Source organism: Berkeleyomyces rouxiae, assembly GCF_048999995.1.
Source record: "Berkeleyomyces rouxiae strain 22BRR77 chromosome Unknown BrBRR77_ptg000002l, whole genome shotgun sequence".
NCBI classification, from domain to species: Eukaryota; Fungi; Ascomycota; class Sordariomycetes; order Microascales; family Ceratocystidaceae; genus Berkeleyomyces; species Berkeleyomyces rouxiae.
Window position 1 is genome coordinate 5,355,106 of NW_027396492.1, and position 16,016 is coordinate 5,371,121.

Consider the following 16,016-nt stretch of genomic DNA (forward strand, 5'->3'; position numbering starts at 1 on the left):
CACCGCTCAACCACAACTGTGGCACCTGCCTTCCGGCACTGTGGCACCCGCCTTTCGGCACCCATATCTGCTGCTATCATGGATCCAGAACGCGCCGCCGCCAATGATGGCGACCCTAAAACCAACATCATCACAACCTACTTTACCTCAAAGCTGTCAGGCACGGCCCTGTCTCTCATTTTGAATTTGATGGACTCTGAGACTTTCGGTCGTCTTCGATGCACCAACAAGGCAATGAATACCAAGTTGGGGCCTATCTATCTTCGCCACTTTTTCTCCAGCTATGAAATGGCTATGGACATGGCCGGATTGCATCACCTTGACAAGATCTCGAAGGACAGCATCATCTGTCGCTATATCAGAAAAATTGAATTTATCCCCCAACCAAATAAATACTGGGATGACGAACGTGTTCAGAACCTAACCACTTCTCAGCTTGTACTAGAGTCAGCCATAGCATCCGGGTCCTTTGTTTTGATGCTCGCGGCGATTATGTGCCGTCTTCCGTATCTGCACAAGTTCACGTCTGTTCTTCCGGTCGAGGAAGAACGCATTCTGTCGTCCATCTATTTCTATGGGCCCCTTGCGGCTGCCGCCAATGCTAAAAGCAATATCACCCACTTCGACTTTGAGTACATGGGTGAGCACTATTACTATTGCGAGACGCTTCGCGCTGCGCGCGGCGTTGCTTGTTCCGCGTTGTACATGTCTGAATCCACGCGCGCGACTCTCCGTCCAGTGCTTCAGGGCCTGAAAAACCTACAGCTTGGATTGACGGCACCCTTCAGATTCGAAGATAAACGCATTGGGCAGTTGAAGTTGGATGATCGGCTGCCCTCGCCCCTCAGCTATCTATTATCCGAAACACCCAACCTGGAGACACTCGGTCTCAATTTCCACAACGGGTTTAAATGGAAAGAAGCCAACATGATCTTGCACTCCTTGGCAGCGGACTTTGAACGCGGTCGTGAACTGTACGCCCAAGGCCAAGCGCTGCCCGTTATCTCCGAGCTCAATCCCATCACCGATTTGCCGCAGGGCCAGTCTCCGGTAATACTGCCCTCGTTCCCCATCCAGCTCAGCTGTCTAAGTTCTCTAGAGCTCGTCAGGACGTCAGTTAACGAGGTGGTACTGCTAAATCTACTCGATACGCTGCTGCCACAGCTGTCCTCGCTGTCACTCGAGCATATCAGTCTGCGTGTGAAAGAAACCACACACTACCAACAAAAGCTCCAGGGAGTCAAGACCCAAGTGATCACGTACCTCTCACACGAGTGGCACGACATGTTCCTAAGCCTTGCGGCGAGCAGTGAAAACGTGGCAGACAAGAAAATAGACTTACATCTACACAATCTTTCGCTAAGAAATACAGCAAGCACTTGGTATACAGACACAGTCTCGCACATTCGCTTCACGCGGCCTTCTGATACCCTTTCAAGAGGTAACGACCACGACATGGACTTGGAAAATTCAAGCCCAACCTATAAAACGACAACGTCGGACCGAGTGTCGGTTTTCAAGGTGCTGGCCAAATCTCTAATAATAAATTCTATCGAAATGATGCGCTTTGGGTTTGTGGAGGATGATTGCTACAGCGATTTCGGTGATGTTGACAACAATGAGCCCTGGGTTGATACCCCGTACGAGAACCACGAAATGTATGCCTAATACTGACAGGCAACGTCTTCTCTGCTGATTCAATTCGAGAAACGATGCAAAGAAAAGGGAATGACAGCTCAGGGGCAGGGGCATGGAGTCTCACGGCCAAATTGTTGTACGACGTGACCAGCGTAATATGGAGTTGTGTATTTACCAAAATAATACTGTCATCATATAGGCAGCGAAGGTGGCCGAAGTTGACATTGTTCCACTAACCATGCACGATGGTAGTAGAGACAAGTGCTCCCTCCAACGACCACAAACTCTGAGTGGCAAGTCTAGTTATGCGGTCTTGGGCCTCACACGGCTCTGGTTCCTTACAGATGAAGCTACACACTACGTCAAAATGCGATCGCCAAACCCTAACCCCACTACCGAATACGCGTATCTGGGCAGGCTGGCGTGTTCTATTTCTGTGCCAAGCCGCCAAACCATTATTCAAAGCCTCTAAACTAGAGGCCTAAACCCACTGAAAGGGGCCCCTAGCGACAAACATTTAAGCGCGAAGCGGCTGCCTAACATAGCGCAGAATCCTGCGAGCAACTACGTAACCAACTAACTACTACATAAAAAGCCAAAGTCGTTCTGCGTCGACTCTGTATTTTCCGTCTTTCCTCTCTCATCTCTTCGCTATCATCGCTACCTTTCATTACTACCGCACTTGTGTCATTTACCTTTGCATCCTCCTCCCTCTTCCCAGCGACTCTGAATCTGTCTTCCCGCAACTGCGATGGGCTCCGACGACAAGCGCAAGGGCGGCCTTGATGGCTCCTCGCCGCCCCCGCTCGATAGTGCAGGCGGCCCCTCCGAGCCGCCTCCCGCCTTTGACGAAGCCATTTCCTCAGAGCCGCTATCCGAGAATAGCCTCCGGCCTGGTGATTTGCCTCCGCAGTACACAGAGATCCTCAACTCCGACTTCCCGCAGCAAACTAGCGAGCTTGCGCCCTTCAACCCGCCATTTGTCCGTCCCCTCGCCAAGTACCTCAAGTGGTTCACCAGCGACTGCTACCTCGACCCTCAGCTCGACTCGGATCCTAAGTTCCTCGAGGCGTGGGTGCGCCATGTTGCCCGCCAGCCGGTCCGGATGCACATCCGCATCAGTGGCCAGCACACAGAGACGCGCATGCACATGCACCGCGAGGGCGATGGCCACTCGCGCTCGCGCACCCACAGCGAGACTGTCGAAGACTTTGATTTCGAAATTGACATGACTGCCTTTCTGTTCAGCGACGTGCGTTCGCAGACGTCGTGGGCCGAGCTGCGCACGGTGGAGAACCACGAAAAGGTCCATCGTGGCGGCATTTTCCGCAGCCGCGCACATCCTTTCCGCGGCGTAAAGAAGCTCTGGCGCCGCCAAAGGAGATTTTGGGCCGATCGCCGCAGATCTCCGATGCTTGGGGATGAGGACGGTGGTGAAGATAGCGAACACGCCGCTATCCTCCACTCAGAATCAACCCCGCCCATGTCGCTGGACGAGGACCATCATGATGCAGTTCTGGAGGGCGCTGAACGCGGGCTCGTTCTTGGCGCAGAAGTGAAGCCAACGTTGACGGAATGGTGCCACCGGTATTGCTCCAGTGGGCTCGTTCGCACATTCAACCTGGAAAAGCGCGTGGTCGGCTTCGATGAGAGCTATGCACGCACGCGCATCACCAACATGATACGGGCGACGGGCTACATGGGCGATGTTTCAGTCAATTTCCCCGTGGATCAAGCACGCATGACGGTGTACTCATCGTGCTACACCAACGAGTGGCGTTTGACTAAGTGGCTGCGCTGGCTGGTCATCATGCTGTTGCTAGTAGTAATCGTATGGCCATACTTGTTTCTGCGCACACGGAAGTTCGACGTGGTCAGAGTCGACTGGTTCTTCTCGCGCGTGGACCAGAACACGGGCGTGCGGAGCTTTGTGTCCATGTCGGAAGACCTGATCCTAGACTTTTGGCAGTATGCCATCCAGGATGCTGCCATGCGCAAACGCAAGGGCGAACTGCACGCCGGCGATGCCGTGTCCGCGCAACAAAACCACAACCGTGGCCAGGGCGCCGAGACATATCGGGACATGCAGGGCCGCATGCAATCGGCCTTTTATGCGGCAGCGGCCATGCAGAGACACACGGGCTGGGGCCGGCACAGTTAAGCCGAGGCGCGTCGTGTTGTGAGTGTCGAGCCGGTACAACGTGGGATACATGATTTCCAGATGCATAACTACAGCATGCTTTCCTTTGTCGTTTGAGTATATACTAGTTAGCTTTATTTCAAGCCTGTCTTCTCCCGTTCTCGTACCAAGACCCGATGCCATGCCTTGCCATGTCGTCATCGCTGCGGCCAATATCCTGTGTCTCTTTGTACCTTGTACCCACACACTTCGTTTACTGGTTCCACTTTTCTGCCCTTCCTTCCTTCCGCCAACCGTGGCTTTCCGCGAATGGCCCACGACATCAATCATCGACAGCAAAACATTCCAAAAATTACAAACGACAACTCGCCTTGGTAGCCCCAAGTGTTCTCCTTGTGCTGTGCCCCAAAAAACCCAATTGTCCTCACATCAAATATCCCCACGCCATAGCTGTCGAATCCCCCGCACCTGCCGCCGACGTCATCGCCATCCCCGCGCTATGACACAAGACGTACAAAACCCCCGCCGCATCCTGGCTGTATCGCTGGACAGCCAAGGCCACCATCTCAGCCAAATCATCACCGGTAACGCGCCCATGGCAGATTGAGCTGCAGGCCGGGCAGCTGCAGGCACTACATGCTAACCCATCGGCATCGCAGAGATCAGCGGCTCCGCGCCAGAGCCAGTTGATGACTCCCTCGCCGGCACCTCGCACCAGCTGCCCATTACGACGGCTTATTACACCGCTGAAGTGCCCATATGGCTGGACTTGATTGCCTCGCCGCGCGAGTGGTCCGAGACGTTTCTCTCCGACGAGGCCAAGGAGGTTCTTGAGGCCCTGGGCGCATTAGTCGTGGTGTTTTCATCAAGTGCCTCGCCCAAGGATACCGTTGTGACAAAGGCTGCCGCAGAGAGTACACCTGAGAGCACTAGGGATAAGAAGACTGAATCGGCCCAGACTGCATCTACTTCGGGGGATCTGCTGCGGGAGATAGGCCGTGTGGTCAAAGACGGACTAGGCGGGTGGGAGTGGGACGGCGTTGCGCTGGCCATCGGCGTGGGCGAAAACGAGACCTACATGGACGAGTGGGAAGACTGCTGTGCCGAGCTTGGCCTTGAGTTTGTCGTGGTACGAGGCAGCCCCAAAGACAAAGGGCGCAACGAGTTTGGCGGTGAGTGTCTATCTATCTACTTGTATCCACGACTTTTCCATGCGCTAACGTCACTTGTGCCCTACCTATCTAGAAAAAATGGGAGTTGAGAGGGCCCTCGAGGCTCTTCAGGCCAATAATTGGGCCTCAGGCTCCGATGGTGTTGGTCAGGACGATGGCTCTGATGACAGCACATTTGATCTGGACCCGGATAACCTTGACTTTGCCATGGGCGAGCCCAGCGACTTTGAAGGTCTGCGCCAAGCGATCTGGGACGAGATTTCTACACGGGAATCCGCAGTGGAAGAGCCAGGCGCAGGCACAAGCGCAGAACCACTTGATAAACATGCCGCTCATGCAACACCAGACCAACCTGGGCTGGGGTCAGATCAGCAGACAGAAAGCCCAGACCCGCTTGGATCTGGCCCTGACGACGTCGAGAAGATTGAGCGGCTGATGCTGAAGCTCAAGGCCACACGCGACATGAGCGAGGGCTTGCCTGAGGCACAGCGCAAGCAGATGGCCAAAAAGGCAGTGCTCGAGGTAATGAAGGAGCTGTGAAGATGTAGACAGAAAGGGGGCGGCGGTGGTGATGGAATTTGGAGTCACAACACAGGGAGGGAGATGCCGCCCTGGCGCTGGTTTGGCCATGCAAAAAACAGGTTTTTTTCTCGTCTTTTCTTTTTTGTTTCGTGCGGCTTTTGCATCTCCCTTGTTCTCGGATGCTGGCTTTCGACATGTGTACCGTACCGCCTTGCCGTCCCCCTTTCAAAGGAGTCTTTCTTTGCGCAAATACCTAGAACCAACTACGCGAATACACGTGTGAAGTTAAGGAAAACAGGGGCGCACTGTTGTGTATACAAGTATTATATACATACAGGCTTTACAAACAGCAGCCAGAGCCACCAAAGTACGCATCACTTAATCCATAGGTGGGAATTACTGAGGAGCAGAATAAGTGTCACGATAATTCCGCTGTTAATACAGCAAAGAAATGTTGAAAAGAAGAAACAAAAACATCGGATGAAGGCAGAAAAGGGTTCTTGCCAAGATCTGCAGTGGCCAAAAAAACGGGAAAGAAGTCTTGTTTGGTAAAAGCCCCGAGTCCAGAAGCGCCAAGTTGAAAAAGGAAGGAGGTTCTAAAAAAAAAAAAAAAAAAAAAAAAGGAGCAACGCGAGTCACTGTAGGGTTGTGACAGTAATAGGGTTGGTTAAACGGATTGACAGTTAATCAACTAGATGACGAACAACACTCACCTCACCTCACACTCTGGGTTTTAAATTCACGCGATTTCTTTGTTGTCCCTTTGGAGGACCATGGCGTAGGAGCATCATCCCCGAAGGGCGCAAGGTAGAAGAAGGAAGAAGAAGAAAAAAAGGAAGAAGAAAAAAAGAAAAGAAGCAAAGAGAATCCATACCCCTGAGGCTGAGCCTGTGTCTTTATTGTAACACTACATGTTGTTCAGATACAACGGAATACACTGAATCACAAGAGATACATACATAAATATATGCAGCAGAAACCACGACTGGTTTTATAGTAACTTGTTAGTTTGTCGTTGCTGGTGTTCGTTCGTCTTTCTTCTTGTAACTATGGAATGGATGTGGGTGGATGTCTCTTCCTCCCTTCTAAACTGGAGCCAGCTCTTGACTTTTGACTTGGACCAGGCCCTTCCTTCCCTTGCTCTAACTACCCCTTTTTCTTTTTTTCTTTTCTTTTCCATCCGTGCCTTAGACCAAACCAGAAGACACACCACGCAGAGACAACAAGCATGTGGCTTCTGAGATGTGCAAAAAGTCAAGTCAAGGCCAAAAGCCTGTAGACACATGTACATAGTTGGACATTTGTGCTTTCTTGATTGTAATGCACACATGAAGTGGTAGTTGGGCCCGATTCTGTCTATTTTTGGTTGCTTGTTCGTTAATTGACTCATTGGTGTTGTCGGTGGGCCAAAGTCGTCAGTCAGTCAGTCTGCATGTATGTAACTACATATGTAACTACATATGTAACTAGAGCTAGTTGCAAGTGGTAGTTGGTTATGACTATAACGCATTACACTAGGTTCGCAAGCACAGGTAGAATAGGACAGACGAACTGAGCGTCAAAAATTTGGCTAAAAATACTCCAAGTAGTGATGTCCAGCGTTGAAGTTTTCTTTTTTTTTTTTCCCGGGTCTCGGCTTATCTTGCTACCCGGCAATACTCAGCGATAGACGCCGGCCGTAATGCCAAATACGCTCAGTAAATACACACATTTACGTCTCGTGAACATCATAGGGAAACAGAAACGGCCTGTGCAATGGCACATACTTGTACTTCCGGTTCCAGCACATATAACATGTCACATCTCAACGTCACAGCAATGCAAAGCGATGTATGTATGTACAGGCACTTGTAAAAAACCGCGATGCACGAGATTACTCCAACAACATGAAGCAGGTACGCGTAACGATGTGTTTGGCGTGTCTATGCGTTGCTTCGCCAGATGCATAGGTTTATGCATATACACATACACTGACGTGTGTGTATGTTGCATGCTTGCACGAGCACAAGCACAAGCACAAGCAAAAGCACAAGCACAAGGACCCGTGGGTCACAACAAGCTGTAAACCCTTCTCTTGGTTCTTGGGTCTTCCCCACATGGCGTGAATTCAGGGACGGGCCATCCAGGGGGCTAGCCATTCGGCCGGAAAACCGACGGGCCAGCCAGCCAGCATAGAGAGAGACACACACAAACAAGCAACACAAGCCAGGCATGGGACGAATCAGCAGCAAGACAACGGAGAGGGAACACAACTGCGAGACAAGAAAGAAAGCGAACAGCTGGGGTCTCAAAATCTTTCTCAACAAGGGAAAAAAAAAGTCAATCAAGGGACCCCCTGGCAAAACCAGGAACACAAAACATGCCCCTGCATCGGGAGAGGGGAGGGAGGGAGGGGAAAAGTTTGGATCTCATGACATCAAGAGGAAGAAAACTGGGTAGCTGGGTTAAATAGGACAGAAGAGTGGAAGAAAACACTACCTGTAAGCTTGATATCGGATGTGTCGCTATATATCTTGGGACATATTCACTATCAAAGGCAGAAGAGAGAAAGACAAAAAGGAGGGTTGGACAAACCACATCAACTCACTATGCTACTATAGAGCATCCAACTATCCAACCTACATAGTAAGGGTTCTATCAGCTAGCAATTGTCTCGCTCTCTTTTCTACTTCAAGCCTGACTAGCATTCCCGGGACAGCGCTAGAAAACACTACCTTGGACTCTTCCCCGGTGGCCCCCCCCCCCCCGCTCCTCCCGTGCTAGCATCGATGTATTCTCGTAGCGAGGGCTTGGGAGACTTGTTGACGTAGACGGCGTGGACTTGTATGCTTTGTGATAACCAGCACAACTGACTTAAACACATGCACAAGTGGACATGTGCAAGTCTTTATCAACACGACGACGCCAAAGTGGCCCATGTGTAAGTACAACCAGAAGCTATAAATACAACCCGTGTCTAGCAACAAAAGCAACGGCGCACACACATGCGCGGAGCCACACCACCGAAGCATGAAGTAAAGAAGTAAAAGAAGAGAAAAAAAACACCATCATCGTATCCCTGTCCGTTGGGTTTGAGACCAAGACCAAACGCGTGCTGGCCAGCTTAGCTTCTTTCAACTGGCCGGCTTGACAAGACCCTTACGACCTGGTCGCTTTGGGGGTCAGTTAGCTTACCAGTTAACTCAGGGACAGGCCACGCTAATGCAGGTACCACCGCAGAAGCCATGCCTCTTTGGGACACTTGCAGCTAGACGAGGGCCATTCTGGCAGTGGGCTTGTTCTGAAACAACTCCAGGCTCGGCCTCCTTTTGCTGTCGTCTGCTCTGCTTCCCCCCCTGGAGCAAGGGATTTTCTTTGTTTTGTTTGTCTGGGAAGAAAGGGGACCGAGTTTTTTGCTGGGAGCCCTGTTTGCACGCGTAACGAATCTGTGGTGCGTGTGGGTGTAGTCTACATGTTTGGAGGACTGACATCGTGGAAGCTACTCGAGCCCATCAGGAGAACACTGTTACCGGTATTCTTGAGAAAATGGCCAGGCCTTTTCTCTGGCTGTTGAAGCCAAGCACGGGGCTCCCAACTTCCGGGACCACACAGCCAAGGCGAGTGAAGTCATGCCTCAGTTGCGAAGCGGGACTGCGCTGCATGCATCATGTATGTATGCATATGCAACTGGTGGATATCACTGAGTTAATGCACCCCTAACACACCAAGTCTAGGCGCCCATAGCCTGACTGTGACTGTTTGACTGGCCAACATCTGTCTGCAAGTCTTGGACAGGTCGGGTCAGGGTAGGGCCCGGCCGCTGACTGGCTGCAGATCAGCCAAGTCTGTAGAAGGCTAGGCTATATGCCCAGGTTTTCCTTTCAGCCATCAGCTTGCCAGCTTGCTCATGGCTCCAAGGCTCCATAGCAAATCCCGGACCCATCCGAATGGCAGCGGCCAGACCTATGTCCCTGTTGTCTTGTCTTTTGACACTCTTTCCTTTTGTTCTTTGGCCTCCCTGTCAAGATACAGACACAGACACAGACACAGACAGAAGAGTGAAGCAGTCAGCCCGCCCAGGGCGCAGACCCGGGCTCTCATGCACCTCGACCCTAGCCAGTGGAGATCAGTTGCTGATAAGTGCATAGGCTGGTTGTGTGTATGCAGACATGGATTCATGTACATACATAGTTACAGGTACAAATTCCTGGAACTTGGCGCCCTGAAGACTGGTTGGTACACACCCCTCGTTCCCTGGTTCTGCGACTTTAGTAACTAACCAAGCCGCTGGCTGCTCTGCTTTAAGGTCGCCGTCCCCAGCGCCATCAATAGCCGTCAACATCCATGCATGAACAAGTCGGGTGCGCAGGGACGAATGGATGAAGCACAGGCTTCATAGCCATACATACAAGAATACTAGAAGAATCAACTACATACATATATACTTGTATACATATCGTCACAGCTATGGGTGGTAAGTAGTACATGGGTACACAACAGGTACACAGATACACAGGTACACGGGTACGCGGGTACACGGGTACACAGATACCCAGGCACTTGTAGCCCCCCCCCCCCCCCCCCCCCCCCCCCCACCGCAAAGGCAAGTGCGGCCAGCGGCCAGCGGTGGCAGTGACCGTCCACACAAGCCAAGCAAAGCAGGTCCGCGAGCAGAGCGTGGAAGGAAGGAGGGAATAAGGGTGGGTTTTTCGTTGAAAGGATGGTTGTTGCTGAATCCACACCGCCTATAACAGCCCTATGATAACGCGATCGTTCACTCTTCGACACGCAGCACGCGCACCAGCGTCTGAGTAAGCGGACAAAAAAAACAAAAAAAGACAGAGCCAGCTCCAAGCAGCGGGCAGCGGACGGCGAACAGTGGCCAGCGTGGTTGATGCAGATACAAAAAAAAGCCGCTGGGCGGTGGCTGTTGCCCGGGCCAAGTTGCTCTTGCCTTGGTCTAGTGCTCTTGTTCTCTCGTCTCGCTCCCCCTTCCGTCCCCGGTCTCCGCCAGACTTTTTTTTTTCTTGCCCAGCTTTGTACCAGTAGTAGTTGCATGCGCAGCTGTTTTGTTGCAGGCTTCCTTCCTTCTGGGTTCCTGGCTGTTCCAGATCCGTAATGGCGCGTTCTGCAGCTTTGATTCCTGCTGGCACGAGTGGCTAACTACTCCCTTTTCCTGTGTTGTGTGATTTCTTTCGGGGTCCTTTTTTGTGATTCCGGCTACTAATCGAGACGACCGAATGTCTGCGTTTGGCCCGGAAATGCACAATGAATGCGTGGTGCTAGAAAATCAAGTCAAAGACAAACAAAAAAAGGACACAATGAAAACAAAAGCGTAAACGCCCACTACACACGCCTGCCCTGTCCTTCCTTGCTCCTTCTTTTCTTCCGTTCCTTCTTGTTTGTATCGGGAGGGGAGAGGGGGAGGAGAGGGGGGCATAGGTCGCCAGGTACGGAGAAAAAAGGAAGGCACACATTGTGTCCAGTATAACTATGCTTGCATGTATTCTTGTAACTAACTATAACTACTTGTTACTTACATGTATGTACACAACACAGCGCACAGGTTCCAGTCCCACATCCAGTCGCAGTTGCTTGTTGGTGTGCAGTTCCTTCCTCGACAGTTCTGTTCCCCTATTCCCATAGCTTCCCTCGCCGTTCCTGCCTGTTCCCTCCTCTTCCATCCCCCCCTTCCCTATAAGCTCCCCCAGTCCTTGACTACCCGCTCGTTGATTTTCCGTTGTTCTTTTGCTTTTCTTTTCTTCCCTTCCTTTCTTTTCCTCCCTCTCCTCCAGTTTGTCGTATCATCACCTCGTCTCGTCTGTGCTGTCGTTGTTATTGCTGCTCATCGTCTTTTTTTTTTCTCTAATTCTTTTTCCTCTTCGTTCGAGTCACTCTCTTCGCCAGCTTCAAGCTTTGCTTCGGACGGCCTGTCATTCATTCCAGGTCCATCCATTACTTTCATTTAGGCTTCCTTGCTGGTTTTTTCCTGTTACTATTACTACTTTTATTACTTTGACTCTGTCTGTACCCACGCTTCCCACATTATCACGACTCGATTTTTCCGACTGTCCTTGCGAACCGACACTAAAAGCTACAGTTCGCCTCACCTCTTCCGCCTTGGGAACTTGACCCGACAGCCGGCTGGCTCCTTTGCTCTCAGACCTTCACCTGTCGTCGCTCACTTTGCAGCCCTCGACCACTGCTCCTGCGTCTGCTCGCTTGCCGCCTTATATTTGCCACTCTTTTGAACCCTTCACACTTGACACTCTTTTGATTTCCCACTTACACCACCACGCCTTGACTAAGCCTTTGAAATTCCTTCGGCACTGCCCTTTACTCTACTCTAATCCGCTATAATTTTCTTTTCTTCCAAACTGACACCTCCGATCTGGTCTCGCGATCTGTCACACTCTCAACGACTCTCCTTTGTTTCCGCCTGTGTTTGGGTTTTACGATCTCCCATCAAACCCACATCATACTACCGCTCTTTGCTTGCCCCCGCTATATGTCAATCGCTCTTGAAGCTCGCTTCTAGTGCTCCCGTTTCATCTTGGTTGTCAGCCCGACTCTGTTTAATACTCTTGCATTGCCATCTCTCGACGAGGTACCACTTCTAATACCAAGAAAACTCCTTGGACTCATCTCGCCTGCCGTCCAGACAATTGCTCTTCCGGCTCATTAAACCCCATCGATTGTTAGCTTCTCGCCTTCGTTTATACTATGGCCACTGCTATGGAGCCTACTACGACGCCCATGATGGGCCCTCCTTCCATGGTAGAATCACCGAGTCCATCTACACCTGGTGGCTCGGTCCAGTCATTCCCGCAGTCGGGCCCTAATTCAGCTTCTAAACGTCCCCCTCGGAAGAGCACACTGACTCAGCAGCAAAAGAACCAGAAACGTCAGCGCGCCACCCCCGATCAACTGTCAACATTAGAAATAGAGTTCAACAAGAACCCCACGCCTACTGCTGCTGTTCGGGACCGGATAGCTGACGAGATCAACATGACCGAAAGGTCTGTTCAGATTTGGTTCCAGAACAGGTACGTAATATAACACTGGCATGCGCTTCAGTGCACCAATGCTCTGCATTGCTCCAAACCACTTGCTAATTGTTGTAAACTTTTGTCTATTTAGACGAGCCAAGATCAAGCTCCTTGCGAAGAAGAGTCTCGAGAATGGTGAGGACATGGAGTCAATTCCCGAGTCCATGCGTCAGTATTTAGCCATTCAGGCCATGGAAACTGGCAAGGGAATTGGTGGTAGCTTTCTGGGCCGTTCGGGTCTCTATCCCTACGGAAACAACATGTTCATGCATGGGGACCAGTCCGCTCAAAGCAAGGTTCTCATTCAACATTTCACTTGCCGTGCTCTTAGCATCGGTAAGTGGACCCGTGTTGGCCAAAACACCATGGATCTCATTGTCTTTTACTCCCCTGATAAATGCACAATGACGTACTACATCAACAACGACCAGGCCGGCTACAAGATCGAATACCCTTTTTCTTACATCCGGAATATCTACCTCGAGAACAACGATGATGACCCGTCAAAGCCCAGCGGCATTGTCATTGAACTGTCTAACCCTCCCTTTTTCTTCATGGATCAGACAGCAATCACGCAGGGTTTCATTAACTGCCTTGATTTTACCGAAGATAAGCAGGCTTCTCAGTGCTTGGTTCATCGCTTGGCTGGTAATGCCAAGGTTCTGAGTGGTCAGTTGGCTAAGCTCATTTCTCTCGAGTCGTTTATCAACCGCCATGCTCACCAGCATATGTTTGACCAACATTCGCTGGCTGTTTCAGCTCCTGTGTCACCCATCCCTCGGCCATCATCTCAGCCCAACTTCATGGCTCCGCCTCACGTGGGCATGTTCCAAGAAACCTGGGGCATCAACAACATGCAGCCAAACATGCGCCCTGGGCCTGGACATAAGAGACAACGCAGTCGCTCCGTACCTATGGCTGTTGACTTTTCCATGTTCCAACAACCTATGCCTTCGTTCTATATCCAGCAACCAGGCGAACCCACGCCCCAGCAGAGCCCTCATCTGTATGCCCCTGCACCCCAGCAACCCACTAGCATGGCTGGCGGTCTCCGTATCGATACACAAGCTGGCTTTGGCTTAGATATGCGCCAGTACCCCATGTCAGCTACCGCTGCCTCGCCTGCCGACTTCTCCAGCCCCAACTATTTTGCCCCTCCTACTGGTGAACCGACGCCACTACCCGTGAGCACACCGTACAGTGGCTCATTCCTTTCGCCCATGGCTAACTCGACAACAATGCCGCCTACCATGTCGCCTTTGCCATTTTCTACCAGCCCTGTCACTGACTCAGCGATCACCGAACATTCACCACCTATTGGTATGATGCGGCCAACGTCAGCTGAGGTGTACTCGGGAGCGGCACCCGACTCATCATGTGCAATTTCGGATGATGGAAGTGGCCTTGGTGACATCTACTCGAAGCAAACCATGAACTTGCCTATCCACACGCACTCACCCGTCTCTTATGTCGAACCGCAGGCAAACGACCTTGAAATAAACCACCTTGTGGCTTACGACGGATCAGAACAACAAAACCCCGGCCTGTCTGTCGATACACGTTCTCAGATGGCCCAGGTCCAGTAAACCGGGCAAGTTGTGTGTGTTTTGAGGCTGTATTGTTGTTTGGGATGGTTCATGTGCTGTTATGCAACTCTTTTCTTGTTCTTCTTTCTTCTTTTCTCCTCCCACCTCTACTATCGAGAAGTCTTTTTTTCATGGCTTCTCTCCTAGTAACGTATGTGGAGCGGATTATTTCTTTTGCATCTTTTTATCGGTTAGCCCGTGGAGGTGGTTTTTGCTTTTCTTTTCTTTTGGATATCTTTTTTTTGGCTTTGTTTTATGGCTTGCTTGCTGCTTTGCCTGCTATAAAATCAATGATGATGAGGATAATTTACTTTCATCATTGTGAGGGCGTTGAAGGTTCAACAACTATACCAGTTAGGCGCTGTCGTGGATATGATTTTATACTTTTGCTTTCTTCTTTTGCCTGTTCCACTACCTTTTTTCTTTTGTGTTTATTTTCTCACTTTCATTTTTGCTCTCTGTTTTGAATTCTGGTTTCTATTTCGCCAAATGGACAATAAGTGCTGGATATGTAGTTGAATAGTATTTGTGTGTTGATATTAATCAGTTTCGAAGTTGAACATGTCATGTTAGTAAAGCAGCGCCTCATGTTACGCAAGCCTTGACCCACAAAATCGGGACGATGAGTAACTAGTGCAGGCGAAACTTTTGCCATGAGCGCGCTTGATGGATGATACCATCGAGGAGCAGCAAGGCCAAAAAGGATTAGGCCGAGCTTCTTATTTTGAGGCAAAACCGAGTGGTAAAGTATGGATGTGACCGCGCCTCAGTGAGGTGCAACCCCACCTCCATCCACCTAGTAGTATGGGCGAGGGCGAAGAACTACTGCATAGTTACCGACGTTTATCCGGTAGTTGTCGTGAGAGGCGAGTAATGACGAGAGCATTGACCAAGGATTTGAGGCGGATGAATTGATGGGCCCGCTTGGGCATCTTGGCTTTGCCGTCACTCCGGCCAGTGCGGCAGCACATACGTGGTTTGTCCCTGAAAGGCGGGGAGGGGGAGCACCAAGTATGGGCGGTACTGCAAGTATCCAGATTTACACGTATTGTGTGTGGCTGGAGCATGGACATTACTTTTACAAGTTTGCTGCAGATCTTGGGACTGGGCTGCGGGTTTGTTGGGCGATGTGCGACTGTTCCTCTCTGGTCGGTGTAGAGATGGACTCAAGGTAGAAAGAAGCATACATGTGTGCTCGCACACGTTGGCTTGCATGCGCGCGGGCTTGCATTGTCCAGTCATGCATAAATGTGCGCAGTAATGTGTACATACGCATGCACATGCTTGGAAATATGCAGCTAGCTGGTTAACTGGCTAACTAACTATACATTTTGCAAAGTTACTGACCAAGGTGGACAAGCAACACTGCCAAATGGAAATGGGATGCCATGTATTAGTTGGTACAGCCAGGACCAACTACACAACGGTACTCCGCGAATAGGGCTTTTCGACAGGGATGGGGCCTTGGGAATGTCCCCCACGTGATGCCGATGGCGTCGATGAGGGGAACCAAGCAAGCGAGTTGAATTGGGGAAGCGAAGAAGAAGAAGAAGAAAAAAGGACCAGGACCAGGGCTCATGGAGACCTGGCGGACGGACTGGGTGTTTTACTGCTTGCTGTGCTGGGGCTGGTGAGCTGCGATGCCAGCAGAGAGGGAAAAGTCTACTTGTAAAGCACAGCCGGCGACGTTGGATTTTTCTAAGCCTGACGTGACGTGGTCGAGTCTAGAATATCTTAGCCAACTAGTTAACCATGCTTTTTAGATGCCGCATGTGCATACATTTGTACATTTGTACATTTATAACTATAGAAGCGGAAGCTCAAGCTTTCCGCCAATCAATTAAACACGCCCGCCTAAGGCTAATTTTGGGACGACTAGGCCAAGTACGGGCGGGCCAAGGGCTGGGATGGTCCTTTCCTGTGCTTCCAG

At 50.9% G+C, this 16,016-nt stretch overlaps 4 protein-coding genes across 4 annotated transcripts; all 4 read left to right on the forward strand.

The window, feature by feature from the left end:
* Window positions 1–78: 78 nt before the first annotated feature.
* On the forward strand, window positions 79–1,668 carry BROUX77_003046 (uncharacterized protein; the record flags this gene model as incomplete). Its single annotated transcript, XM_073747654.1, has 1 exon — window positions 79–1,668. One exon carries the CDS (start codon window positions 79–81, stop codon window positions 1,666–1,668), a length of 1,590 nt encoding a protein of 529 aa, XP_073608128.1.
* Window positions 1,669–2,389: 721 nt separating this feature from the next.
* Window positions 2,390–3,799, forward strand: BROUX77_003047 (uncharacterized protein; the record flags this gene model as incomplete). Its single annotated transcript, XM_073747655.1, has 1 exon — window positions 2,390–3,799. The coding sequence occupies one exon, from the start codon at window positions 2,390–2,392 to the stop codon at window positions 3,797–3,799; it is 1,410 nt and encodes a 469-aa protein (XP_073608129.1).
* Window positions 3,800–4,277: 478 nt separating this feature from the next.
* Window positions 4,278–5,490, forward strand: BROUX77_003048 (uncharacterized protein; the record flags this gene model as incomplete). Its single annotated transcript, XM_073747657.1, has 3 exons — window positions 4,278–4,362; window positions 4,438–4,950; window positions 5,024–5,490. 3 exons carry the CDS (start codon window positions 4,278–4,280, stop codon window positions 5,488–5,490), a joined length of 1,065 nt encoding a protein of 354 aa, XP_073608130.1.
* Window positions 5,491–12,174: 6,684 nt separating this feature from the next.
* On the forward strand, window positions 12,175–14,086 carry BROUX77_003049 (uncharacterized protein; the record flags this gene model as incomplete). The annotated part of the gene is made up of 2 exons (XM_073747658.1): window positions 12,175–12,497; window positions 12,592–14,086. 2 exons carry the CDS (start codon window positions 12,175–12,177, stop codon window positions 14,084–14,086), a joined length of 1,818 nt encoding a protein of 605 aa, XP_073608131.1.
* Between the last annotated feature and the right edge of the window lie 1,930 nt (window positions 14,087–16,016).